Consider the following 26,556-nt stretch of genomic DNA (forward strand, 5'->3'; position numbering starts at 1 on the left):
GTGACTTAGGGCCTGCGATGACACGCGACGACTCCCGGCACGCATCTGCCGATTGCAGTGACGTCTGCACCGGCGAGTCGGGAGAGGCGGCACGTTACGCCGTGAATCAAGACATTAGGAGGCCCCCGGCTGGCCATAAATCTCGCTAAGGGGAGACGTTTACGCTCTCTCACTCCCCAGCCCCAAAAAGGTATTTAAGAGACACTGTGGAGCAAAAAAATAATAATACAACTAAACTGAGGACAAGGAAGCTTTGCGATGCAGTGAGAAAAATGCTCACAGCTTGACGAACGTCTCGGGGGCTATTTTCCCCTTTTGGCCCTGTCACTTCCTGGTTCCCACCACCGGCTTCTCTACAACGTTTCCCCGCGGGCGCTCGCTAGCTCGCTGGCTGCCCTTTCCAATTAACGAGAGAAGGGAGGGAGGGCACGTGGTAGGGGCGAGGGGGGTGTCGACGCCGAGTCGGGAAGACCGGCAAGGAGCTCAGGCACCGACGGCGTGGCTCATGAAAGATGCAGGGACATATGGATGCTAGCGCCCGTGCCGTCTACTATATGACCCACTTCATATGGAGCATGTGATTCAATCCCGCGCTCGCCAGCGAGTCAGCGGGAAGGAGCGTATCGACGGCGGGCGGGAATATGGCGGCTACGCTCGGGCATATGTCGCCTTGTTGTCGGAGGCATGGAAGGCACAGGTGGCGGAGGCGAGCCGCCACGTGGCTCTTGGACAAATATGGCCGCTTGTTGACACGAAAGCGCAGCTTTTGAAGCCTGGGAACGCAGACGAGCACAAATCGGAATTGAAGTCATCGATACAAAGCTAGAATATTTAAGGAAAAAAAACAAAAACAAAGGGATATACATATAAAATACATTTGAAAAATCAAGATATAAAAAATTAAATACATTAAAAAAACAAAACATTGAAAAATATCTGCAAACAATTTAAAACAGCAAAAAAATTATATATATAAAATAAAAATACACCCAGCCTCACACTAAGAAACTCACATTGTGTTTCGACATCACTAAATCAACCGAGCAGAAAATCTCTTACACACTCCGGACACAGAAAAGTGCTGAGTCAGCGCCCGAAAAGGCCCGAAAGAGGACACGCCCAGCAGCTTTTTAAGAGCTTTGTGAACAAAGCAAGATTTCACATCGAGCAGCCTGAGCCGAGCAACAGTTTGGAAGAAGCTGCAGTAGAAATGTCCTCCAAAAGCATCAAAGATGACTTTTAAGATTTCAGATGCTTTCAAAATTGGCGGCAGCATCATCACACAAGCTTTTTGCTCCCATTCCAGTGTCACCTGCAGGATGTCGGCGACAAGGACACACAATCTTTTTCACATCGTCGACAAAGTTATTCCACAAACAAAAGACCAAAAGCAATTTTCGGCATGCGCGCACTCTCGTTCGACGGCGTCTGCAAAGCCCTGCGGTGAATTCTCTCAAGCTTTCTCCAAAAGCTTTTCCGCTAGCAGCTCCCCCACATACACACAAACACAAAAAAAACCCTCCATGGGAGGTGTGCTTGCAAAAAAAAGAAAAAATGGGGGTGGAGGTAGTCCCCGCAAGACAACCTGCCCCAATTACATCGCATTAGCTCGCTCACACACGGCGGGCGACAATGCCAACAACAACAAACGTGTTTGACAACCGCCATTTGCATGCAAAAGGGGATTTGCACTGCATTGAGGTGGCTGGTGAAGCAGCATGTGGCTCTTTATACCACAACTTTGTCTAAGAATTGGAAATAAAGTGCACAAATAATTGAATGCAAAAAAAATACACACCTATTCAATAATGTATTCTAAACCCACCTCAACTAGATTTCAAAATAAAATGCAATTTAAAATAAATGCATCATCTGCTCAGTAGAAATTCACCTTGATTGAAACATTGACCTGCCTTGAGGTCAAGTCTGCTTTTTTTTCAAACGGAGATCCACAAGGCACCGCCCTTTGCCCACCCGCACTCTTTCTTCTCTCCCTCCCTCCCTCCCTTCATCCCTCAGGGCCAGACGGCCACAAATGGTCTCGCAGTGACTCAGTGGCGATGGCGAAAAGGCCAGAGGGACGGGAAGGCAAAGGGGTCAGCCAATCTAATGAAACGGGAAGTCGCCAGAATGATGAGTCAAGGTGCGTGCTGTAAATCGCGCTTAGCGATGACGCGGCGCCTTTGCGACTGCAACACGCCATCAAAGATGACTCCAGCGGCTCACTCGTTTACGTTCAAAACGGTAAACTAGTCGGGCTTGAGCTTAACTCGCCGGGACCAAGAAGATGCTGGGAGGATGCTGGAAGGACCGGCGATGCACAAAGAGCTGCAAAGTGTGTAGGCTGAAGCCCGCAGGGGTGCTCGGGAATGCTTACTCAAGAGCTCCAGTGTCTCCCCGTTGAGTCAGGAGACGAGCAAGACGGGAAAGTACTGCAGGACAATACGCCGTGTAAATGAATATGCTGCTGACACATGAGACGGGTAGCGGGGTTGAGGAAAGCACGTTTTTCCAAGTGTAAAAGAAAAGGGTCTGAGGCACTGAGATAAACAACAAAGCTGATTTGGACCGCAGCCCGTTCAGGCAGACTGAATTAAAGAAATTTCAGTCCATAATTTTGATTCATAGCGCAGCCCGTTTCGGCGGCAAACTTTTTGGGCCTGACCAAATCTCCAACTCAAGTTTAAATCCAGATTCAACAAAGATACAACCTCAATGACAGGAGAAAGCCTTCGCGACCCAAAATCAATTTATCATGCCCGTCTCGTCGTTTTATCCGATCATTACAATAACATTAGCCCAAATTTGCGATTCTCAGCATTTGGCCAGAACGACGTGCAGTGGGGCGCGTGATTAATGGTCCGTTTTTCATTGAGCAGTTCTGCAGCAAATGAATATTTGATGGCTCGTTTTAAGAAAAGATGAATCGCGCACATCTTTCATGTGTCTTGCCGAAGCTACTTAGCTTAAACTGCACGTTTAACGCCAGCAGGCTGCCAAGAAATGTGCTGCACGCCTGTTGAAGCAAGGTAATCATCAGACAGACGTCACCTGGGTCATGATGTATCTTCATTAAGTCTGGATGACGGACTTTAGTTGCACATGAATTCAGGCACGACTAGTTTGGTTCCAAAATGGGCTGCTCAAACTCATCGCGGCAATTCTCCAGTTTTTGAGTAGTCCTATCCAATCGGGCCTGGAGGATTTCCCTCTCCCCATGATAGCAGCTATGGTTTGCTAGCGCCATCCATCAGAAGGGCCGTGTGGAATGCGTGATGTAACGCAGGGTCACCGGCCTGTAGATTAGACGGGCTTGACACAGGACGTAAACTATTTCTTCCTGTTATTAGCATTAGTTTAGCTCCATTTAGCCTTCCCCCACTCTGCAGTGAGTCAAAAGTACAAACATGAGCAAACGGGAGTGTGAGAGCCCGTCTTCTCCGGAGACTCACTTAAAGCTTGTTTGTTTGCAAAAGTGGAGGAGGAGGAGGAGGATGAAGCTAGCTACGCGGGCTTCCCCTGAACGCGACAAGCTAACATCTGCACGCCTCATTTGCAGCCATAGCAGGACATGAATGAGGGGATGCTTAAAAAACAAAAAACAGACCTTGCACTACAAGACGGATATAAAAACACTTGGCATCATCCGATGAAACAGCCGGATATTTGAACACAAATGGTGGAGCAAAGCACGTAGAGAAAACTCAAAACCAAACCGGCATTAATTCTTTATCATCTACAAGATATGAATAATATACAGCACCTGACCAAGTCGCAGTAGTTGTGAGACTATTGTTTGTTGCTATTTTTCTTACACGGCAACTTTTTACAGGTAGGCTAAAAAGAAAGGTTAAAGTTCACAGGTCACGTTTGAAGTGACATTTTACATTGTTAACCGCCTCAACTTAGATGCTGATTACTAACTATAAAGCCATTAATCTACTGTGGAAATGTTGAGTTTCAAAAGGCTCCCGGTGGTGGATCGTGGCCCCTAGTTGAGGGCTTCCAACTCAGCCCGAGGCCCACCCTCCTTGCTTTGATCTCCCTAATCACCTGTCCCCGGTGAAAAGATGCTGCAGGGCTCGAAAGAGGCAACCAATCACCTGAGCGGTCTCTTTGAGGTTGTAGTTCAGGTAGGGTTCATTGTTTTCCAATGGACATCAAAGTAAGTGTTTTTTTTATACTATTGCAGGTCTATTGTTCTCACCATACAAACATAAAAGCAGGAAAGAAGCCACCTTTGATTCACAGGCAAAAACGAAGCACATAAAACATACCTCAGCAGGTTGGGCAGCGGAATGGAACCGGAGCCCGAGCCCAGCAAGCCCCTCTTGCCGCTCAGCAGCTTCTCCACCACGGCCACGTTCCCGGTGCGGGCGGCCTCCAGCAGCTCCTGCTCCTTCCCCATCCCGGACACGAGTGCTGCACGACGATGTCGGGCCAGCGACGACCGCAATCTTCCATCAATTCAAGCTCCGTGCACGCTCGCTTCACCGCGGGGGCATGCTGCCGGTGCTCCCGCTCGGATGCTGCAGAGAGCGTCCCCCGCCACCACCACCAGCACCACCTCCACCCCACACGCACACACCACCGTTCATTCAGGCTTGGAGCTCCGGTACCTCCTCCGGGGAACCCGCCGTGAAGACCTTTGGCTTACCCCGAGCGAGCCTCCACTCTGGTCCCGCTCCTATCCAGCTGATGACAAGCTGGGGGTGAAAGCGTGTACGCCCACCACGGGAAGAGGCTTCCTCGCCGATCTTCCTTCCACCGCTCTCGGCTGAACCTTCCGCACTGGCCGGTGCCCCTGAGTGCAGACTCGTGTCAAGCTCACTTGACGAACCTGCAACTTCCTGTTAGCGCTTTCAAAATGAAACGCTACGCGGATGTGTTGTCACTTTCAACTTGACTACAAAATGAAATCAAGTCTTCACTTTTCTACCAACTACGTATATGTTGAATTAAAACGTGAAATACAACTGCTAGGTTTCTATTTAACAAACGTTTAACTACAAAATCAAATAAAACTGCCACGTTTCAATCCAATAACATTTTAACAAGCCAACGTCAACACAATTTAACAAAACTATGCTAGCTAATTCACGAAAAGGCTAGCCGAAAGAATTCAGAATGATTTAGCAGTATTTTAAATGTGTTAAGTATGAAAAAAATCATTCTTACCTTAATTTTTCTCGATTATTTAGTCATCTTGCATCTCAGACTCACTTGAAGCGTTTTACAGACGGAGCTTCGCTGAAATTCACTTGTATATGAGTTCAATAACGCCAAAGACATTTTTTTTTTTTAGTAGAGCATCTTTGTACGTATAAATTGAGATGTTTTATTTTAAAAGCACACCGGTTTACTTCTTGGCGCTCACAGTCAGGCGTTCGAAGAAGAGGGCGGGGATGCGATACCTTTGTTCGAGTCTTCAAAATAAAATGCACATTGAGCAGAAATTATGCCAGCTCGTCAATGCAATGAGAACGAACATGGTTTCTTTTCACAAATATGTTGTAATTTTGAACAAAAAAATAATAGTTTTTTAATTACTAAACACAAAAAACCCAATTCTGAATAAAACATTCCAAAGAAGTCATGAGTTCATTTCCTGTCAAAATAAAGTGGATGGTTTTCTTATTTTCATATTAGATTTTGTTTTTTGCTTGTTTTAATCTGCAATTTAGCAGTATTGACAGACAAAATATGACAAGATAATCTCCCTTTGCACAGCTCAATCAAGATGGCGGACAACCACACGGGCAGAAAGATGCACAAAGAGCAATGAAGCCAAGCTGAACGGGAGTACACGCTGTACATTTTTCCTAGAAAAATAGCTGGGAAGCGGCCCAACCCATAAAAACTCATCTGGGGAATGAAATGCTTGTTCTTACCGACGCGCACATTCAACACTGTGAAACAGTTTAGATCTGTGTACAAAAGAGCTCTCATTCTAAGAGGACACACACACACACATATAAGAGCAAGATGTGCAAAATTGATCTTTCCCCGGTGACATTCCTCAGAAACATTCATTAAGATTTGATTCAACCGTTGTCCAAGTCCACATCACGACACGCACACACGTCATTTTGCTGTTTAAAAAAAAAAAAAGTACTTTTCTTCATCCTCTGCATTGCTTCATGAAGGAATTATTAAGTTAGGAAAGAAAAAAAATAGATATCCACACGGTAAGCGGCTAGCTGGTGTTGACCTTGAGGCTGTTGATTTTGTGCTGCAGCGAGTCTCTCTCCATCTGAACCTCGGCCAGCGCCATTTTGGCCCGGGACAGCTCCACTTTCAGGCAATCGTTCTCCTCCATCAGCATCTGCGGGAGCGGTTGTGGTGGTATCACGTGCGCTTCTGAGAACGCCCGCAACGGCGCTTACTCACTTGTTCGTGGTTTGACGGGCCGGCGGGGGTCTGCGCGGCCTCCGCGACGGCGACCTCGCTGACTGGGGTCAAGGCGCCATCCGTCGTCGACGACGACCTTTTGGCCTCGGGGTCCGCTGTGAGCGGGAGGAAGCGGGCCAAGTCAGCTCGGGTTATGTTAGCCGAACGTGCGGGCGTCTCACCTCCGATGGAGAAGGCGCCGTCGTCACGTCGGCGGATGAGCAGGCTGTTCACCTGCAGCGTGATGGGCTCCGAGTCGGACGAGTTGTCCCGCCGGCTGTCGTCCTGCGGCAAAGAAAACAAAAGTAAGACAAGTTTTGTTTTCATTGAATTTCATCAGGAACATTTTGGCTCACCTTCAAGTTTATGTGCGTGTCCCGTACGCTGATCTCCATGGGCAGCACCTGGGGCGCCGTGTCGTCCTCCAGGAAGTGGGCCAGGTTGCGCAAGGTGGACATGAGCAGGCCGGCCCGGTAGCCGCTCAGGCGCAACTCCAGGAAGCCGTTGCGCTCGGCCAGCGGCGAGCGGGCGGCGGCGCAAGGCCCGCTCTCCAGCCGGGCCCGCACCTCCGGGCGGTGGGGGGCCCCCTTGGACGGCGTGGGCGCTTCGGCCGGGCCTGCCAACATAAACGTCGATGGACGCATGACATCAATGGCAATATTATCTAGAATGGACAAATAGGTCTGAAGAAAAACAAAGGCAGGAGCCACGCCACAAAGTGACAAAAAGTGCTGCGAAAAAGGTAGGAGACCCTCGTGCGAGAAGATGAGCAGCTGGCGACTCTCGGCAAAGAATGAGGACCTCGCTTCAACACGTCGACCGTTGCAAATGTTTAGCGTATTTATGAAATTCCGGTTAGTGCGTACGAAAGCGAGGGAGCGGAGTCACGGTGTGATGTCGAGGTTAATAACAGCAACGGCGGGTCCAAAAGAAGAAAGGGGAGGAGTGGGGCCAGATAGCTGGAAGCAGCGAGGTTTTCTCTCCTCGGCAGGAATCGCGGGACTGAAACCGCAAAGTCTGCCGCTGCAGTGGCGAGATAATTAGTGAGTGATGTGCGAGAGGGAGGGTGAGTCAGTCGGGCAGCGAGGAAGACTCGACATCGGCACTTGATTCCGCTAGCACGCGCGTTGTGCATAATGTCGCATATAATGGGAGCGCTCCCTCGATTACCGGCAAATTCTTCAAGGCGGGCGTCGCCGTGGCTACGGAACAAGACGCCATTAGGCGTGCGTGACCTCCGCGCGTCTGGCGGAACTTGTGCAAAGGCGACTGGAGAAGGAGAAGTGTCACGGGGCGTACACACACATGAGCATGCACACCAGGTGGCAGGTGTTACCTTGGCCGCTCTGAGCCGGCATTGAACACACCATACCTGCGGGGTAAATATGACCAAGGCGTGTTAGCGTGTCTGCTAGTCCCGTGATTCCTCACGGCGCACCGCCGAAAAGGCTTCTGAAGTGAATCGCCAAAAGTGACCCAATAAAAGGACGGCGTGGGCGGGGCTTACCCAGGCTGCGGCTGCTGAGGTACTGCCGCAAGCTGACGTTGCCCAACTGGACGGGCGTGACTTTGTCCACCTCCAGAGCCACGGCGGTGCTCTCGCCCACCGCCTCCATGGCCACGCACACCGAGTGCACCTTCAGCACCAGCACCGACACCTGCGCAACACACACACGCGTGTAGACTTCGCCCTCGGAGGCAAACAGACATCAGAGTTCTTACATTGTCCTTGGAGGGTTCGTCGATGCTTTGCGATGCGGCGCTGACAGTGTCGGGGGACACGCCTCCTTCCTGCTCCGGGACTGGGGCGGGGGCGGTGACCTCGGCGCCGCTGTCGGCGGTGGCCTTGAATCCTGAGATGGACATGTCATCTGTGTACAGGAAAACAAGAAGAGCAGAGAATTGACCTCGAGGTTTTTCTTATTTTTTTAGGGTTGTGCAACACTGCCACCTGGTGGCTTGATGTGAACGTGTGGTGTGTGCACCTCTTTCTATCAGGCTGTAGGTGTCGCCGTCCTCCAGCAGGTAGCTGTCGATGGAGATGTTGTCCAGCGACTGCAAGGACGGACTCTTCTTCATGTTCTTGTAGGTCACCGAGAAACTGGACTGCGAGCGGTCGCGCATCAGGCGCCCGCTGCAACACACAAACGGCGCGGCGCCCTTGTCGTATGAACGTGACCAGTCACAAGTACACGACAAATACCGTACAGCGGCACGCCGAGTAAAGGACGCATGCAAACGTGCAAATACGTGCGCAAGTTTGCACTTTTAATGTATGAGTTCCAAAGACACACACACACACACACACACACACTAATAATTAATTCATTCAGGATAGTCACAGATCCATTTGGGCCTTACATGTTGGACATGGAATAAAGGGAGGAGGATCTGCTGGTAGATGAGGAGCTGAGGAGATCGGAAACGACAGACAAACTTCCTTTCCTTGGTAGAGAGAACACACACACACACACATCTTGCGAGAGTCAAAAGCGAAGAGGCCAAAAGGAAGTTGAGAAACGTTGCAGACCAGAGGATGAAATGAGAAACGACGACACAAGTGCGGTGAAGGAAGAGAGAACATCCATAGTGAAGCCCGTCGCTGCTATTTATGGATGTAAAACACTCAAGTCACACATGAAGCACCAGCCAAGTTCTTTTTGAGGGCATATGACTGACTGGAGTGGTAGATGTTGAGCGTGTGTAGAAATCTGCTAGCTAAGCATCAAATTCAAAGTAGGATCTAGTAAATACCTGGACGTGGACTGGGTCATCTTGGCGGCCGCAGCTTTGTCCTCACAGAGCGGCTCACCTGCCTGAAGCTTGCTTTCGTCCTCGCTGGCGAAAACCTCGGCCACCATCTCCTCGGCGTTCTTGGCCGAGGAAGTCCTCTCCTGTGAGGACTGGTGATTTGACGGCGGGGCGCTGGTGGGGATCAGAGGGTCGGGCCCCCGAGATGTTTTAGCCTCGGGCACGTCGCCGCACAGCATTTCGTCCGCGGTGGAGGTCACTTTCGCCTCTGCGTCGCCGGGCGGCTCCAAGGTTCCTCCGCTCGCCGAGGGGGACAGCTCCGACCCGAGAGGAGTTCCCGAGCCTTCTGTCTGGGCGACGGGCTTGAGGAGGAGGGAAACCTCGGCGCTCTTGAGCAACAGGCCCAGGCAGGCGGTGAAGGGGCGGTGGTCGGCGGAACGTTGGGATGGAGCCTTGCGCAGACCCCCCATGTCCTCCAGGTCCTGCTGCAAAGTCTGCTGCAGGGCCTTGATGCTGCGCTGCAGACGCATCAGGAACACATACTGCTGGTGGCTCACCTGGGGAAAAATAGCCGAGAAGCTTTGGCACTCTGCTCTAAACTCCGTTTACACGTCGCAAAGAAATGAGAGCCAAGCGTACCTGAGCACTGAGATGCTTGTGAACCTGCACCAGCAGGTGGACATCAGCATCTTTGCCCAAAGACGCCAAAGGAGAAGAAGGCAAGCTGTCCAATGATTGCGGTTTATGGAGTCCGTTGGATGGACTGTGGGCCGGCGGGGGGGCCCCGTCGGCGCTGTAGAACTCCTTTAGCAGCCGCTTCCTCTGCATACGCCCGGCGGAGTCGGCGGAGGAGCTTCGGGACATTCCCCGCAGTTTCTCCTGGTGCGCGAGGAGCTTGGCGGGTTGGCAGGCCCACACGGTGAGGGGGAAGGAGTCCACGAAGGGTTGCGGCCTCCCCTTGCCCTCATAGTCCACCCAGAACTGCGCAAAGTGCAGCGCCCAGAAGTCGGCGGCGGCCGGCATTTTCAGGGCGTCGGCCGTCATACTGGGCACCACCAGGCCGCGGTAGATGTCGTGCAGGCGGGTGTCCTGCTCGTGGGCGTGGTAGCGGAAAACGGGATGAAGGAGCGGCAGAGAGGAGGACGAGCGGGGGAAGGAGACGTAGGAGGGCGAGAAGAATTCTTCGCCCTGGAAGGCCTGCAGCAGCGCCTCCAGGTGGGCGCGGGTGCAGTTGGCCGGGTGGCGGGTGTTGGTGGCCACCATCTCCGACGTCTGCACGGAGACGGAGCGGGGAAGGTCGGGCGGGCACGAGGGGTCCCGATCGGCCGGGATCACCAGCTACAAGGACGTAAAGACCACTAGTGGACACTCAATCTTCCAGCTGGACAACTGAGCTGGTTTACAAGTTTTGGTTTTGCTTTGTTTTGAACTCCCCATACCTTCAGCATGAGGCCGTCCACCTTGATGTCCACGTGTTCGTCGGGCTTCTGCGAGTCACTGAGCTTGTAGATTTCCATGAACTGCTCCAGACTCTGCCGCAGGTCCAAAGCAAAGAGGTTGAGCCACACCAGGCTGCGAGCGTCCAGGACCAGTTGCAGGGCGTTCAGCTGGGCATATAGGTTGGGGCACGGGACTGGGGGGGGTTTAAAATTTTAAAAAAATCCAAAAAGCACCACAGCGCATGTGGACTTACTGGGGTAGTCTTTTCCGTCCGGGAAGTAGTACTCGGTGAACTCCACGTGGATGGCCGCCATCTCGGGAGGAAGGTACAAGGACTTCTTATTGCAGGAGATCATGGTCTTGGGGCTGGAGCGACGCTGGTCCGCCGTGGATACCTGCCGACACCAAATATCGGATTAGCGGGAATGAAGGAATGAGGGTTGGGGCGAAAAAGAGCGACCTGGTAGATGCTGAAGTCGGCCATCCTGAGGACCACCGAGCTGGACATGAGCTGCGTCTTGGGGCTCGGAGGTGGCGCGCTGAAGGACGAGGTGGACGACGTGTTGATCTTGCCTTGGGAGGGACCAGCGGGTGAGAATGAGGCGAGCGCCACGAGACGAGTGACCGAGGGGAGTCGGCTGGGCCTCACGCGAGGCGCGTACCACCGCACCGGAGCGTGCGCACACAGACACAGCACAGCATGGTACCTGGCTCAAGGCACCAGCAGCACTGGGCTGGAGGCTGCGTGTGCGGGCTCCATTCTACCAGGGCTCCCTCGGCCTCACTAAGCCCAATGGGCCAATACACATCGTCCCTAACGGACACTGGGGACACAAAACCCAGCGTGTGTGCACGCGCCGTGACAGTCGCGCCCGTCGCCCATCCGAGTGCGCTTACCGGGTGAGCCGTGCGCGGGCGCCGCCCCCTGCTGGCCTCGCACCGCACTCTTCAGCATCTCCACGTTGGACTTGAACTCGTCCAGAAGGCGCCGCGCCCAATCCTCGCGCGTTTTGGTGGCCTCGCCGGAGTGCATCCAATGCGCGCAGCTATCGCCTGGAACAGTCAGATTATTACTAGAGGCAAAAAAAAAGAAAAATCTTATTGACTGAAATATGTCAGAAAAGGGCACACCTGCTTTGTGGAAGGGGTAGTAGTCCAGCGTGATGGAGCTGAAGGACAGCTGCATGGCCCCACCTGTCATCCTCTTTTTGATCGCTGCCAAGAAAGACAAAAATGGCTTGTGTCAAAATCACCACGACAAAAGCCTCGTATTTGCCGCCACCTTTGTCCGGGGCGTGGATGTCGTCGCAGATGTGCAGGTCCAGGTGCGTGATCTGCAGGTGGTGCGACGTCTCGCACACGTCGTGTTCACTGAAGCGCTTGGCCATGGTGGCGCTCTGGTCGGCCGCCGCCAACGTCTGCGCCGGGCGCGCCTGCTGGGCCGAGGGCAGCCCGGACGACGCCTGCGAGTCGAGAATGAGGGGAAGTTAATACTATTGGAGAAGGAGCGGGCGGCCGGCGGCATGGACCTGGTCCTCAGTGGCCAAGCTCTTCCTCTGCTGCGCCGACTTCTCCATCGCCTCACTGAGGGACTTGGCGTACTGCACCATGGCTTTGAGCTGCGAGTCGGTCAGCACCCACAGCAGGTCGTCCAGGATCAGAACCAGCTTGGAGGCCACAACATTGCAGTCCTTCATCTGGACCGGAATGGGGACACGTCAAAGACAGACGGGGGCGGCCGGCCGGCCGGCGGTTGCGTGTGGATATCTTACGCGTCGCTTGAGCGTGACTCGGATCTTGGACTGGTTGGTGATGAGGCGGATGGGCGCGCTCAGCATGTCGTGCTCGGCGCTCTGGATGGCGTCGGCCTCGATGCGGATCATCTGCCAGCTGATCTCCTTGAAGGTCAGCAGCTGCAACGTATGAGACACCAAAAAATGAGTACAAATATGGGATTTTTTTTTTTTTTAAAGTCACAATTTATTTTCTTATGGATTGTGCACAAATCTGGCAACGCACCGTCACATCCAGAAGAGGGCGCCTTGCAGACAAACGCTTTGGTGGAATGTGCAGTTTTGCTTACCTCCCCCCGCTGAGGGTCCTGAATGCGCGTGGAGGGCAGGTCGCTGAGGTTCCAGCTGTTGTCGACGCTGTACACCTGCAGCTGGGAGAGCTCGAAGGAAGCGTTGAAGGCCTTGGCGCCGATGCGGATCACAATGGAGTTGATGGACAGCGACATGCCCTCCACCACCTTCTCGGCAAAGCCGTACTCGCTGCAAACGCCGCCGTACAAAGCCGTCAGCGAGAAATCGCTCTGGGCCACCTTTAATTGATTTCTTTTAGGGCGGGAGCTCACCTCTGACCCGACGCCGTCGCTATAGGGGAGGGGCCGTTGGGGGGGCGGGGTTCATCGCAAGTGCTCATTTCCATTTCCACTTTATCAAGCGTCTGGAAGACCAAAAAAACGAGGTGACTTTCCCCCCCCCAAACAGTTGGATGAGCAGGTAGCAACTTACCAGGGAAATGGGATGAGTCTTCAATTTGGTCCAGGGGATCTGTGGACGGGGTGACACAACGATCATGAGCGAATGCGGCGGCGTGCCATCAAATGATCGCAAATGCGTGTCGCCGTACGCGGATGGCGGCCTTGTTGCAGCACACGCGGTTGATAGCCAGCCAGGTGGGAAGATCCAGCAAGCTCTGGAGCACCTCCTCGTCCAGCTCCAGGTTGGTGAGCTGACCTTCGCCCTTCAGCGTGCTTAGGTTGATCTTGTCGGGCGAAAGGTTCTTGGCGAACCTGCCGGCACACGGGAAACATCACCAAGTTTGCTCTTTGATTTGAGCAAACAAACTAAAACACACAAAGTGGACGTCTGCGGTCTTTCAGTGGAATGCCGGGGGGGAAATGGTTGAGTTGCAAAGAATTTTCAAAAGAAAAAGTTACAGAGGGTCCCAGGCCCGAAAACCAATGCAGGACTTTCTTTGCGGACCGACCGCACCTCCTCCTATCACAAGCAGCGTCACATTCCTCTCCAATTCTGTAAATTATTTAGCAGAGGCAACCTGCACGCTGGCTACACGCACACAAAACGTAAAACGCACAATCATGTCACAAGTAGTCGAGACGCAACGACAACAAAAGCTGAAGGAGAAAAAAATTCGATCTATAAAAATCTATTCTTGCCAGCATTGCCAGTGAAGGTCGAGGGATTTGTTTATGACCTGAAAGTGAGCACGATGCAGAAAGCGACATCCTGCCAAATATTGCTCGCTCACGCACACAGAGGACTTCAAGTGCACCCACAGTAAGCCAGCGTGATTCATGCCTTAACAATCATCCACCGGCGGTGAGTCCAATAACAATAGAAGGTAAAACACAAAATGGAGGACACCAGGACAAGAAGAAGTGAAGAACGGGAAGCCGTATGTATATATGAGCGGAGGGCGTTATTTGAGGAAATAATATTCTGCAGCATACACCTCAGGACAGTTTTGGCACCTATGTTGACACAAACAACACAACCGAAGACGATGCGAGCGCGAAAACACGAGGGCGGTTGGACACGACCTCCCGCGGCCGGTCGGACGCCAACAGGCCTGCTCTGGGGCAACGATGCCACTTCTGCTGCCACTTCCTCTACAAACGTTGACACCAAATGAAGCAACTCTTTGCACAAACACATTAGAAGTTAGAAAGAGTCAGTAAGGTTGGCAGCAGGTGGATGGAAGAAAAACAATGGGTGACGTCACAGCAGCTCAACCATTGAAGACTCTTGAGGAAACCCTGGAAAGGAATGAATAATGCAGGCATCTTGGAGCTCGTTCAAATAAACACGGGAAGAAAATCGTGATTATGTGCTAAAACGAGAGATTATTTCAATTCAAGCGAGGCTAATAAAGTGGTGAAACGAGATGACACGGCAAGTTTAGTGACATGTCAACAAGATATGAGCACCTTGCTGTCATCGAATTACGGGTTGGAATACGTTCACGTTGCTTCCCCTTCAGCGATAAAAAATGATTTTTAAAATGAAGTTTAAGGTGGTAGATCACGTCCAAGATTGTTATTTGAATAAATCAGATTCCGAAGGGCGACCAGTTCTACCTGTCATTTTGGCTGCCGAAGGATTAGCCCGGCTAGCCTGTTAGCTTAGCCCGGCTAGCTGCGTGAGCTCAGCGAGGGTCACCGGAGGCAAAAGGCCGACTGACAGTCGCCGCACGGCGGCTGCAAGGGCCGACGAGGCGTCCTGAACCACAATGACTAACAGTCTTGATGTCGGGCGTTTCGGTAGGCTGACCGTCGAGCAGCTTCTGGATCAGCACCGAAACCGCTTGCCGAGCGCCCCCCCCCGCTCGTACCCCGGTTGTGTGTGGCTCACTGACCTGGAGAGATGCTTCAAGATTTGCTTCTTGATGAGCCCCGCCATGGCGCCGCGAAGTCTGGGAGACTTGCCCCGGGTGGTGGCTTCCCAACTCTGCTTGGACTCGACACGGACGACTCAGAACGTGGCCGTCCTCATTTTTGGACCGTACTCCCGCTTCATTTTTCCTGGCAGGAGGAGGAGGAGGGGGTTCGGGGCATTAGGTGGTCGTTCTTGTAGACAAAGCATAGCACAGTGGTGGTACACCTCCTCAGCTCGGTAGAGGCTCCAAAAACAAAGGGAGTCCAGAAAGAAGCTCCCCCGAGGTGAGCACCTGGATGGCGGCGGGCGGCGTCTGCTCTCACCGGGGCAGGGCGTGCAGTCGTGATGCATTCAAGCTACGCTCGGAAAAAGTGATGATGCCTTTGGGAGGGGAAGCATCGTGTCTATTCTAAAACATTTCCATCTAAAGGTCTCAATAGAATAAAATTCTACCTAAAATGGTAAATCACTTGAAATTGCTGTCTTAAGTTAATATTTGCGAATGTGGATAAATATGTCACCGGCGGCGGGAGGCTGAAATTGATCCTTTGCAAAATCAATATGCAAATTTTATAAATCATTCAAATACGAAGGCTTCTTTTCTTCACAGGTTTATTTTGTCGCAAAATTCCTGTGTTATCTCATTTGATTCAAGACGAACTGACGTTGTGGCAACGCAGTACACGTAGACGTTACTTTGGCGCCCTCTCGCGGACAACATTAGAATTGAGAGCGTTTTGTTTACTGCGGATTTCACTTGTTCATTGTACTTTTGCTTCACGTTAACACTTTCTTTCTTTGTGGGACATGTACAATAACCCTTTTGTGTCACTTCTTGCGTTTTGAGATGAAATTCAGATCTAAAAAACGACATTTTTCTCTGCACGACAAGTCCCTACAACAATCAGAAGTAGCAAGAAATGGAGTAGATTTAATCCAATTGACCCAAAGATTGTAAAACAAGAACCTTTTGTTCCTTGGAAACTTGTGAGGTGGCATTATGGGATGTGGCAGGAGGCCAGTTGCCACGTATGGGGGGAGGTGTTTGGCTTCTAAACCACGCCCCCAGATTATAATAATATCATTTTAAAGTTTAACATAACGCATAAATGCTTAACTACCAAAAATGTTACTTGAGAACTTAAATATTTGTGAATTCGTGGTCACTTTTTTGCACTTTTTCAATGAGTTTGGCCTGCAGTACTCCAACATGGGACGTCCTAAAAGCCAACCTAAAGACACGACTCGCTCCCTGATACGCTATTGCAGCGCTGGTTTGACCCCCCCAAAAAAACAGAAAGGCAAAAACTCCGTCCATCCACGAACGCAAAAACGGGCAGCACAGCGACACACGTTCTTTTCACACAGTTCACCTCCAGCGATCATGACGGCCAAGAACCGACAGAAGAGCAACGCTGGCGAGAAAGCTGCTGCAGCTTCTGCAGCTGCACCGGCACATAAGGAAGAGAAGTCCCAGAAAAGTAACGGCGTGAGCGGCTCCTCAGCCGCCCACGGCTCGCCGCGCTCATCCGGGAAGAAGAGCGGCGGTGGCGGCGGCGGCGGCGGCAGCAGCAGCAGTGGCGGCGGCGGCGGCAGGAGCTGCCTGGGCACCCTGTTCTCGATGCTCTTCTACGCGGTAATGATCGGAGGCGCCGGCCTGGCCGCCTTCCACTTGCAGAAGGTGGTGGAGGAGATTCGGCAGACGAGCGCAACGCACGGCCAAAGTGCGCAAATGAGCGCCGAGATCAGCGGCAAAATGGACGGCGTCGTTCAACAGGTTCGTTGAGATGTCATTAGACAGACACGACGCCCAACTTGTGCTTAATTCCAGCATTGTGACCAATGAAGTGAAGTGAAGTCCCTGTACTTTGTGTCTGTACTTGGTGTACTTTTGGATCGAGGGGCGGGTCAGGGCTTGGTTGGGTGAACCCCCTTGGGGGTCACTGAATGCAAAGCATGGCAAGTTAATCAACTCTCACGAGCCATACAGACACTCAAAATCTTCGAAGGAATCTCCCCAGAAGAACGAAAGCTGTTTGCTTTCATTCTGACTTTAAGATCACTTTTGTTTATGTCCTCCAAAGGTTCCGAGAACTTAGAATTGGGTCCATATATGTAGCAATCATCAAAAGGCAAAAAGAAAATCTGACCTCCTCAGCAGTAGTTGGATTGATGAATCATCATCTGCATCTCCTTAATGTTTTGAATTTTTCCAACTCTAGGTGGCCTCTCTGAAGACCACAGTGGATACTCTGGAGTCGTCATTGGGCGCCACCCGTGCGGAACTGGAGGGTGCAATGACCAGGATGGCGAGGGGCGAGGAGGAAACCCGGCGAGTGGAGGAGGCTCTCCAGAAGCTCCAGAAAGACCTCCTCAAGGAGCTCTCCGAGGGCATCAGTGAGGTGAAGGAGGCCCGGGAGCGTGACTTCTCCTCCCTGGAGACGACGGTGGAGCAACGTTTGGAGGAGGTGAGCCGCTCGGTGCGCGCCAGCGTGGCCGAGTTCACCGACGCCCAGGGCGAGGCCCAGAACCAGCTGGCCGACCTCAAGGCCCGGCTGGGCGGCATCGAAGACCCCGCCATGGTCAAGCAGGAGCTGGCCGCCATCGTGGACGTGGTGGCCGAGATCAGGGCGACCAAGCAGGAGGCCGACACTTCCGCCGATTCCATCCGGGAGCAGATCAACTCGGTGAGGGAGGAGCTCCGAACCCGTAGTCAGGAAGTGGCGTCCCTTTCCCAGGAGGTGGAGTCCTTCAGGTCGGTGGTGCAGGACACGGTGGGAAGTCTCAAGCTCTCCGTGTCTAACGGCGAGATGCAAGTCCAGAGCCTCACGGACCGAACCGGCGTCCTGGAGGTGGCGACCGAGGGAGTCCGCGACATGGAGACCAAGGTAAACGAAGTGGCCGCTCAGGCGCAGAAGAGAGCGGACAACATAGAAGCCCGCCTCAAAGCCTCGGAGGAGAACGGCGAGTCCATCACCTCCAAGGTGGAGTCGCTCCTCTCTCAATACGACACCCAGGAGAGCGGCAAAGCCTTCTCCGGGAAGGAGGTGGAGATCCTGAGCAAGAACCTGGAGGAGCTGCGGGCCAACATGGCGGCCGTGGGGGAGGCGCAGGACTCGCTGGCTTCCACGGACTCGCTCATGGCGCAGCGAGTGGAGGAGCTGGAGAGGCTGGCCACCGAGGGGACCAGCGAGCACGCCGCCAAGCTGGAGGAGCAGCAAGAAGCCATCGCTGCCTTACAGACGGCTTTGGAGGAGGCCAGCCAGACGCTGGCGGCATTGTCCCAAGGTCCAGAAGGCCAGGCGGAAGAGTAGCATTGCCACAAATCACAAAACACTCTTTTCTTTGTTAGTAACTTGAAGTTGCACAGGTAGGACAAGAAATGAGGATGGACTGCTGAGCTGTGAATCAACACTCAATCTGCACTGTTCGGGTTTTTTTTGGGGGGGGGTTTTTTTTTTTTTACAGCTTCCTGCTTTCACCAAAGAGTTTTTGAAATCAAAAGCAATAAGCTCTTGTCAAGAATTTGTTGTTTACTCCTTTTTTATTTCCCAATAAAAAACACTCCTCTTGACCTCAATGTCACGTTTTCATGTGGACTACACACGACAACCTTCTAGCTCCAGAAAGTACCAGAAACTAAACGTTGAATTATGAATTAAATAAAACAAATCAAATTCTGATCAAACTTAGACCTGTTCAGTAGTGAGACTTATGTCCTGCTCTTGGGCCGACGTGAGTCCGTCCAAGGCGCGTCTGAGCTGGGCGATCTCCTCTTCCCTTTTGCCGAGCTCCTCGGCCAGGTTCCCCACGCGGAGGGTGAGGTCGGCCAGCCGGGGCTCCAAGCCCCCGAAGTCTCTCTTGATGGCGCCCACTTTGGGTTTGAGGTCCGTCGCCAAGCTCACCGTGCGGATGAGGCGAGCCCGGCCGCCCTCCAGCTGGCGCAGCTGCTCCGACACGCTGCGGTCGGCGGCGTCCAGCTCCAGGAGGCGTCGGCGCAGCTGCTCCAAGGTCTGCGCGTCGCGTTCGGACGCCGCTCGCAGGTTGGAGACTCGTTCGATGCTGCCGGCCAGCACGTCGCTGATGCGTCCCACCATGGAGCGCTCGGAGCGCGACGCCTGCTCCTCCAGCTCCGACACATGCGTCAGGAGGGAGTCCAGCTCCGAGCGCAGGCCGTCCATACGCCGAACGTCCGTCCTCACCGACGCCACCTATTGACGGGGGTATTTCAGTCAGGTGTCAAGAAGTAGAAGCCGATGAATCAAACGCACCTTGTTGGAAAAGTCCACCGTGATGGCGGAGGTGCGCGCTTCGATCTGGTCCACGGCGCCACTGAGCGCGTCCACGCTGGACCGCAACGCCGAACGCTCGTCGCTCAGCCCGGACGCCCACTCCTTCAGCTGGCCTACGTCTTGCTCCAGGCTCTCCAGCTGGGCCCGCGCAGCCTTTCGGCGAGCCCCTACGTCGTCCAGCGTCAGGTGCACGCTCTCACACTGCAAGACAGAACGAGATTCTGTTGAGAATGATTTCAATGTGATTTTACAAGAGTTTACATTCTTGCTGATGTATTTCCCCAATATGGCCACAAGAGAGCGCTATTACACGTGTAATCCAGTATTTTCCCAAACTACTGCATACACACTAGTTCAAGTTTTCACTGTACTGTATTTGGGTGAATTAAAAAAAAAATCCAATTTGTTTATTTTACAATTTATTGGTAAAATGTCAATCATGAGCAGCAGTCCAGCTCTGCTACCAAACTAATGAGGACAAAGAAATGCATGGGGGGATAATTTAACACAGAAAAATAGTAACACAAAGTAACTTGACATATTCTGACACTGAACTAAGAAAATAATTCCAACAATGTGAAAGCAGAAGGCCTTCCTGTCTTCTCTGCAGTGACATTATTGTGTGATGTCATCTTGAGGGTCTTCGGCTGGCTCCTCCCACTCTTCATCCGGCTCCTCTTCTTCCTCAGTAATCTGCCCCGCCCTGAGCACCATGGTGAGTTCGTGCACAGCCTCCCGCACCACGTCCAGCTCGCTCTTCATCTTGAGGATGGTGCCGCGAGCTTGTAGGGCGTCAATTTCCTGGCGCATGGCGAGGATCCGGTTGAGCGTCTTCAGCATGTTGTCCTCGGCCGAGAACACCTGCAGCGTTAACTCCTCCATGCGCTTCTCGGCGCCGCTCAGGTCGGCCCCCAGTTTCACAATGGAGCGCAGCGCCTCCTCCACGTGGGGGAGATGCTCCTCGCACTCTTTGGCCCGCGGCAGGTGCTCCTGAAGTTGGGTGCTAAGCTCCGCCTCCTTGCGGGCCAGCCTTTTGACGTTCTCATCCATTTTGTGGATCTGCTGGGTGTTCCAGTCCAGCTGCGCCTGAGCACGCTTAGCGTCGTCCTCCTCGGCACGCTCCATGGCTCGGGCGTTCCTCCCGGTGCTGTCCTCCAGCTCCTCAAGCTTCTCGGCCAGCGACCGGGCCCTCCGCTCGGCCTCGTTCACCCGCTCCGCGGCGCTGGCGTGGGCTTCCCGGGACTCAGCCCTCAGGGAAGCCAGCTCGGAGGCGGCGGCAGCGAGCCGGTCCTGCCACGTCTCCGTCACGTTGAGGAAGCGGGCGTTGATGGCCTGCAGGTCGCCCGACGCCAAGCTGTCCTCCGCCTGCAGCGTCGCCACGGCAACGCGCAGCTCAGAAACATCCCGTCGAAGCCCGTTCTCCGAGGATACGGCGGAGAGCGACGCTCGGAGGTCTTCCTCGGAGGCGGCGAGCTGCAGTCGCAACACAAAACAGGAGGGCCGTTTCTCAGGGAGCGCTCAAGCCAGGAATCCACAGATTTGTTGGATGGGAGGGTACCAAAATGGCAGCCGCCAGAGGTCGGGTACCCGAGAGGGTGGAGCTTGACACACTGTCGTCTGTTGTTCGGTGGGTGAACAGTTTACGTGTCATGGGAATATGACAAAATGTGGTTGGGTTCATTTGGAGCCCTCGTGAGTTACAAAAGCGCTCCTCTTAAAGCTGGAGTGGTTCTGTCATTCATACCCCAATGCAGCGAGTCTTATTCCTACCTTTAGAACACTTTTGTTTATATATTAGCTCGAAACATTTTAGAAGGAAACTTACTTTTTGGGAAACCATCTCGACTTGCTCCTCTATTTGAGACAAACTTGACGTCTTTCCATCCAAACGTGCAAATTTTTCCTCCATTTGAGAGAACCTGGCATTCTGCTGCAGCACAATCCTGCAAAAATAAAACAAGACAATTTATTGATTAAGATGAGACAAACTTCAAAATGCACGTGTGGTTTGAACTTACCAGCTGAGTGCAGCGCAGACTGCAAGCGAAAGTAGGCAGATGATGCATTTAAGATCCAAACTCGTGCTGACATGTTCACGCTTTGCTTTTGTCGCTTGGTCATGTTTGTTTGCAGAATCGGGAGTGACTACTTCATTACTTTGCTTTTTCTTTCTTTGCTTCACTTCGCCATGCATTTTGAAGTACTTTAAACTGGCCCAAATCAGCAGGAACGGAGAGGACAAAAACTCACCAATTTTCTGTAGAGATCAAACACTAAAGTCCCCAAAACGTTCACAATATACAGATAAAAGTAAAAAATGGGATTTAAAAACCACTCTTTGCACGTCGAGTCCTCATTTCTTTTGACCCGGTTGTGCTCGAATAATGCTGCGTTCACGTACCTCGTAAATTTCAAAGCCAACACGAAAGCAACGACTCGGGAAAAGGTTGCTCCGCCAAAGCTACTGCTAATATGCCACCCAATTCACAGCAGTGATTGAACGAGCTGTTTGTGAAGAAATTGTCAGTTGAATACTCGAAAGGTTTGAAAAATTCAAAATTACCACTTTCCTGGAAAACCGTGAACGCCTCAGACAGCCACGTCAGCGGTTGTCAGCGTTCGCTCACGCTGACACAAAACTAAGTAAATGAGTTTTTTAATCATAATTAAAAAAAACATACATACATACACAATAAAGAGTTTGAGCTTAAATGCAAGCATGTTTATTTTAAATGCTCCCAAAAACATTGTCAACAATATGATTGCCAGTAGCTTGTACAAAGGCCTTTTATATATATATATATATATATATATATATATATATATATATATATATATATATATATATATATATATATATATATATATATATATATATATATATAACTTGAGTAAACAGCAGTACATGTCAACAATTTCAATGTTGATACATTTACTTCAGTTAACACAACTTTAAAGTACATTCAGGCAAAAGCTGCCAATTTTGGCAAAATGCAAAAAAGAAAGAGGCAAAAATGTAACTATCACTCCACAGTAAAGCATAATAATTCTAACTTTGGACAAAGACATTGTGGAATAGCGAAAAGAAACATTTAATAGCTCTGACTCCCAGCTTGAACACTTTGACAATCCAAAATAAGATATCCAGCTGTAATATTGAACTTAAAACAAGAGTGGCACCATCTGCCTACGTAGTAGATCAATGCCCAAATGAACAATTTGCCATCAACGTATTCAAGTTACAAAAAGGGCTCGGCAAATCCCTTCAAATATTTAAAGTGTCTAATTATAAGAACAAAGAACTACATCCTGCTTTATAGTGCAAAAGTTCCAGTAACACACTAAGTGCACTTGACAATTTTTATTTGTTATCATTTTTAACCATCATCTGATATGAGCATTTATGCTAAGACACGCTAAGCAGCACGTTTCAAAAAGAGGCTCCAAAAAAAACAAATATTCAGACTGATGTGTTGCTATTTCCTAAAGAACTATTCGAATGAGCTTGAGATGAATTGACAAGGCCACCCAAGATACTTAAGAGCACTTTTAGCATTAGAAAGGACACTTTTTTCTTTTTTAAACTTCATAACATTGGCTCTGGATGTATTTACATGCCGAAAGAGGAAATTATTCACAAACTTTGGCCATTTTCAAAGCTAAAAAAATGTCTTTGTAAAGCTTCAATTGTCGATGTAAATGTTGTGTCCAACGTGTCGGAAAAAGTCGTCACCTTGGACTTGAGCCTATACTTCCCTTCATATGTTCATCCTTCAAGAGCTGTAGTGGTCCTAAAAACACACACACACACAAATTTAAATGTGACGTTCAGGAACGGAGACGAGCGATTGGGCGATGACGAGCGGAGACCTGGATGGTGTTGACGACGCCGCTGGCCATGACCGAGAGCTTCCCGGCGACGTTGCGCACCCCCATTTTCAACTGCGTCATATCGGGAGCGTTCGGCAGCACGTTGGTCAGACGGTACGAGCTGGCTGCAATCCAAGAAATAAATCAAATTTTTAAAAAAAGACCAAAACGCTCACACTGACGAGTCCGAGATACTCACCGGCTTGCTTCTTCTGATCGTCAAACAAGTCAGCTGAACTTATAGCAGAACTCCCGGCGAGTCTCTCCAGGCGCGATCTGGCTTCGTACTGCCAACAAGCACAATTTTTTCTTTTTTATTATTTAACCGTGAGAAAAAATGGACATGAAAAAAACACTAACAAAAATAAGCTAGTGCTTTGGGAAAATGCGCACATCCTGCATACAATAGGTGTACCTCTGTGTTGTCTTGCTTCCCAAAGTACATATCTGAGGAGATGGCTTTGACGTCCTGGCCGAACTTCTTGCGAGCTTCTCCCGTATCTGGGACGGGTGCCGGGTCTATTTTCCTCCGTGGGGCGGGCCTGCAAGCAGACTTTGATGTCATCACAGCGGATGGAAATGGAGTCAGAACCTTCTCACCTTTCATCTAGCGAGGTGATGGCCGACGTCAAGAAGAAATCCGGTTCGGGTTTCTTGCTCCATCGGGAGAGAAAGTCTGACGAGTTGCTTTGCTCGTAACGGGACAGGACCCTGAGATGGTTTCAAAGAGAGCGGCCGTGTCAAATATGAAAGAAAGCTCGGCACTTTTTCTTCGTATCCTACCCTGAGCCGAAGCTGTCCTCGTCCTCGTCGTAGTCGTCGTAATCTTCGGTGATACGCGCCTGTTTGCCTTTCCTGGCCGCCAGGGGGCGCTCTTGCTGGATGATGTGCATGTCGGACGTCACTGAGTGAGACACTCCGCTAGGGGTCGAGAGAAACGACACTTCAGAAACAAACTGCTTTTTGTGTTTTGGACCTCCAAGGTGTGCTCTAAGCTTACCTCCTGACCCCGAGCCCCATTCCCAGTCTCTCCGCTTGCTCCCGCTTCTTCCCGTCCAGATTCTTCAGCTTCTGGTCATCCTTTTTCCTCTGCTCCTCCAGGTCTTGGTAGGCCAGACGCATGGATGGCACACTGAGAGCACATCATTGGATGGATTCAACGCTGGGCGGACACAACATTAGGTACACGATCCAAACGCGTCCTCACATGGACTCGGCCGTTTTAGTGTTGTTCTTCTTGTCGCCGGCCACGTCCTCTTCCTTCTCCCGGAGCTTGTCGGCAGCTTGCGCTTTCTTCTCCAGCTCGTTGAAGCTCTTCCCGCTCACCTTCTGAGCGCCCAGGCCGCCTTTCTTGGCGGCCATCTGCGAGGACGGAGCACACATTCCAGTGTTACAAGTGGGCTCCATAAGATAGCGAGACACGAGAGGTGCGTACCGTTTTCTTGGCGCCGCCCGGCTTCTTCTTGAGAAGAGACAAGGGTTCTGGGAGAACACCACAGATTTGATGATTAAACAGGAAAATGCGCAAGTGAGAGAACGAGCGTTTAACCTGGATTGGCCTTCGGGGAAGCGCTCAGCAGGTCCACACTGGGGCCGTTGTCTGCATTGCCTGAAAGTCACGACATGTATTTATGAATGAATATGCATATAAATCGACAAAAATGCCAGTACCTTCATCCACGTTGCCTTCCGCGTCAAATGTCACAGAGCTGAGGCTCATTTTGGCCATATTTTCCGGAACTTCCTGTTCATCAAACACATACCGAGCGAGCGCTGTGTTCATTCGGAAAGGTGCGACTGTGAGTCGAGGGCTAGTACCTGTGTGTGGAGACTGAAGAAATCATCGTGCTTCTCTTCTGGCGATGCAACGGGTGCCGAACCCTGACTGTCCAACCAAAGCTACGAAGACAAAATGTGTCGATGAATAAATGACGAAATCCATACATTGATGGTATTTTTGTTACCTCTGTGCCATGGGCTCTGGTGGCGTAGGTGGCTTGCGTCTTGATCTTCTCTCTGTACAGCTGAGCGGCCCGGCTGTTATATTTGACGTTAGCGGCGTTGGCCGTGCAGCTGTGTTGGTTGAAGAACGACACCTAGACAGGAAATGAGGTCAGTGTTTACGGCTTGACGTCGGCGTGCGGCTCTGCTCACCGCGTTGGCGTTGCCTCCCACTTGCATGCATCGCAGCTGGTACCATGACCAGTTAAAATCCAGCTCTGTGGACCTGTTGACAAAAAAAGATCATGTTTTGTTACATGCCAAAGTGTATTCAAAATGCAACCGTTGTAAAATGCACACCTAATATTGACTCATGCTCACCTGATGAAGGACAAGTGCACACCGAGTGACCTGTGCGTTCCCGAACAGTCTATACAAAGAAACACGCCGTATGTGATGCTGGCCCAACTGGGATTTTTCGCTGAGCAGTCAAAACAAGCCTGGGACCAAAAACAAAAACTTGTATTGAATTGAACTTTATACAACTCATCAACACTAACAAAAGCTAAGCTAAAAGGTAACAGCTGTTGTTCAAACTAGATCACACACACAATCGAAGCAGACGTCCAAAACTTGTAGAAATACGAATTGGGTGTTTTTTATCTTAGTATTTGAGAGTAGAACATTTGGAAGTAATTAAATAACAATAACAACTGTCAAAATAATAACTACCCAAACACATTCCTGTCAACCAGTTAGCAATTAGCTGACACCTAATTACTCTTCCGAAGTTGCTTCTACGTGCAAATGTATTGTAAATAAATGGAATTAACACACAAACACACTCACTGTGTCGTTATTTAAAGTCCGGTTGCTAACTTTTATGCTAACCGTGACGGTGCGACGTGTCAGACGTCGACTTACTTCCTTGTTACGAGGGGAGCTAAAGTCTCACCTTATTCGTGGGAACGGAGCGAAGCCGCTTGAAAATGGCACTAATGTCTTGCTTGCTGGGCTCCGACATGATTCTTTACGCTGGCGGTAGCTGGTAGGAAAATAAATGATAAGCTAATTTATAAGCTAAGTGACACGTACCGTTTCAGGAGGAAAACATTCTAGCTGGCCTGTGATAGTGTTGGCCCGTGAGTGAAGGATTCGTTTGAAAGAACGAATCTTTTCAGTGAACGAGAGTGAACGAATCACTTCCTTAAGTGATTCGTTCTTTTTTTCAGTTCATATGACTTTAACCAGTAGGTGTCGGTAATGCTCATTGAAGCTGGTACCACCTCGCCGTAAAAGAAAACGAAGAAGAAAATGACGTAACTTCCCGTTCGCCTACGAACGAATCTGTGAGTGCGAACGTTGAACGATTTGTTTGAACTAATCTTTTGAGTGAACTGACTAAAGATTCAGTTCACCTAAAAGAACTGGAATTCACAACACTAACCTCACCCCCACCTCGTGATTGG

The 26,556-nt window shown here is 51.0% G+C and overlaps 5 protein-coding genes across 12 annotated transcripts in view; 1 reads left to right on the forward strand and 4 right to left on the reverse strand.

Moving 5' to 3' along the window:
* The window catches only part of anks1b (ankyrin repeat and sterile alpha motif domain containing 1B), a 33,862-nt gene extending 29,446 nt beyond the window's left edge, over nt 1-4,416 (reverse strand). For both annotated transcript variants that reach the window (XM_085901769.1, XM_085901768.1), the window contains exon 1: nt 4,278-4,416. In XM_085901769.1, coding sequence (XP_085757895.1) covers nt 4,278-4,408 — 131 coding nt within the window. In that variant the 5' untranslated portion in view covers nt 4,409-4,416. The remainder of the gene's footprint in view (nt 1-4,277) is intronic.
* Nucleotides 4,417-5,314: 898 nt separating this feature from the next.
* On the reverse strand, nt 5,315-15,755 carry bltp3b (bridge-like lipid transfer protein family member 3B). Of its 6 annotated transcripts, none has more exons than XM_085901763.1 (24): nt 15,308-15,755; nt 14,965-15,130; nt 13,216-13,378; nt 13,098-13,136; nt 12,938-13,029; nt 12,665-12,854; nt 12,354-12,494; nt 12,111-12,278; nt 11,864-12,044; nt 11,713-11,796; nt 11,479-11,634; nt 11,042-11,154; nt 10,835-10,976; nt 10,581-10,774; nt 9,781-10,479; nt 9,145-9,698; nt 8,752-8,835; nt 8,376-8,524; nt 8,113-8,261; nt 7,898-8,048; nt 7,727-7,762; nt 6,747-7,006; nt 6,391-6,675; nt 5,315-6,325 (listed from the first exon to the last, which is right to left on the reverse strand). In XM_085901763.1, the coding sequence occupies exons 2-24, from the start codon at nt 15,006-15,008 to the stop codon at nt 6,197-6,199; spliced, it is 4,203 nt and encodes a 1,400-aa protein (XP_085757889.1). In that variant the 5' UTR covers nt 15,009-15,130; nt 15,308-15,755; the 3' UTR covers nt 5,315-6,196. The 6 variants fall into 6 exon arrangements, with proteins under 6 accessions (XP_085757889.1, XP_085757888.1, XP_085757886.1 ...); XM_085901762.1 differs by having other exon boundaries at nt 15,277-15,755; XM_085901760.1 differs by having other exon boundaries at nt 15,210-15,755.
* Nucleotides 15,756-16,265: 510 nt separating this feature from the next.
* ckap4 (cytoskeleton associated protein 4) lies at nt 16,266-18,558 on the forward strand. The gene is made up of 2 exons (XM_085901773.1): nt 16,266-16,761; nt 17,207-18,558. Exons 1-2 carry the CDS (start codon nt 16,369-16,371, stop codon nt 18,296-18,298), a joined length of 1,485 nt encoding a protein of 494 aa, XP_085757899.1. The 5' UTR covers nt 16,266-16,368; the 3' UTR covers nt 18,299-18,558.
* On the reverse strand, nt 18,510-21,703 carry ikbip (IKBKB interacting protein). 2 transcript variants are annotated; one of them, XM_085901775.1, is made up of 4 exons: nt 21,295-21,703; nt 21,102-21,219; nt 19,256-19,477; nt 18,510-19,195 (listed from the first exon to the last, which is right to left on the reverse strand). In XM_085901775.1, exons 1-4 carry the CDS (start codon nt 21,468-21,470, stop codon nt 18,674-18,676), a joined length of 1,038 nt encoding a protein of 345 aa, XP_085757901.1. In that variant the 5' UTR covers nt 21,471-21,703; the 3' UTR covers nt 18,510-18,673. The 2 variants fall into 2 exon arrangements, with proteins under 2 accessions (XP_085757901.1, XP_085757900.1); XM_085901774.1 differs by lacking the exons at nt 18,510-19,195; nt 19,256-19,477 and adding an exon at nt 19,715-20,749.
* Nucleotides 21,704-22,191: 488 nt separating this feature from the next.
* On the reverse strand, nt 22,192-26,303 carry arfgap3 (ADP-ribosylation factor GTPase activating protein 3). Its single transcript, XM_085901756.1, has 16 exons — nt 26,043-26,303; nt 25,469-25,587; nt 25,301-25,373; nt 25,111-25,242; nt 24,965-25,045; nt 24,818-24,890; nt 24,696-24,755; nt 24,582-24,628; nt 24,354-24,508; nt 24,147-24,278; nt 23,930-24,067; nt 23,747-23,857; nt 23,562-23,688; nt 23,346-23,433; nt 23,147-23,271; nt 22,192-23,067 (listed from the first exon to the last, which is right to left on the reverse strand). The coding sequence occupies exons 1-16, from the start codon at nt 26,109-26,111 to the stop codon at nt 23,050-23,052; spliced, it is 1,548 nt and encodes a 515-aa protein (XP_085757882.1). The 5' UTR covers nt 26,112-26,303; the 3' UTR covers nt 22,192-23,049.
* Between the last annotated feature and the right edge of the window lie 253 nt (nt 26,304-26,556).

Source organism: Syngnathus leptorhynchus, chromosome 21 (assembly GCF_054491065.1).
Source record: "Syngnathus leptorhynchus isolate UIUO chromosome 21, UIUO_Slep, whole genome shotgun sequence".
In the NCBI taxonomy this organism is placed as follows: domain Eukaryota; kingdom Metazoa; phylum Chordata; class Actinopteri; order Syngnathiformes; family Syngnathidae; genus Syngnathus; species Syngnathus leptorhynchus.

Bases quoted from the DNA above. Each gene is read 5' to 3' on its own strand.
- arfgap3 (XM_085901756.1), bottom strand. From the start codon at position 26,111: ATGTCGGAGCCCAGCAAGCAAGACATTAGTGCCATTTTCAAGCGGCTT. The intron at 24,891-24,964 runs GTACTAGCCCTC...TTTGATGAACAG, and splicing joins TCTTCAGTCTCCACACACAG to GAAGTTCCGGAAAATATGGC. The intron at 23,689-23,746 runs GTGAGAAGGTTC...GTCTGCTTGCAG, and splicing joins ATCACCTCGCTAGATGAAAG to GCCCGCCCCACGGAGGAAAA.
- ikbip (XM_085901774.1), bottom strand. From the start codon at position 21,470: ATGCATGGCGAAGTGAAGCAAAGAAAGAAAAAGCAAAGTAATGAAGTA. The intron at 21,220-21,294 runs GTAAGTTCAAAC...TTATTTTTGCAG, and splicing joins GTCTGCGCTGCACTCAGCTG to GATTGTGCTGCAGCAGAATG. The intron at 20,750-21,101 runs GTAAGTTTCCTT...TTGCGACTGCAG, and splicing joins TCGAGATGGTTTCCCAAAAA to CTCGCCGCCTCCGAGGAAGA.
- ckap4 (XM_085901773.1), top strand. From the start codon at position 16,369: ATGACGGCCAAGAACCGACAGAAGAGCAACGCTGGCGAGAAAGCTGCT. The intron at 16,762-17,206 runs GTTCGTTGAGAT...TTCCAACTCTAG, and splicing joins TGGACGGCGTCGTTCAACAG to GTGGCCTCTCTGAAGACCAC.
- bltp3b (XM_085901763.1), bottom strand. From the start codon at position 15,008: ATGGCGGGGCTCATCAAGAAGCAAATCTTGAAGCATCTCTCCAG. The intron at 11,155-11,478 runs GTAAGCGCACTC...GTCCCTCCCAAG, and splicing joins GCCCGCGCACGGCTCACCCG to GCAAGATCAACACGTCGTCC. The intron at 8,525-8,751 runs GTAAGGCCCAAA...TGTGTGTTGCAG, and splicing joins CTTTATTCCATGTCCAACAT to CGGGCGCCTGATGCGCGACC.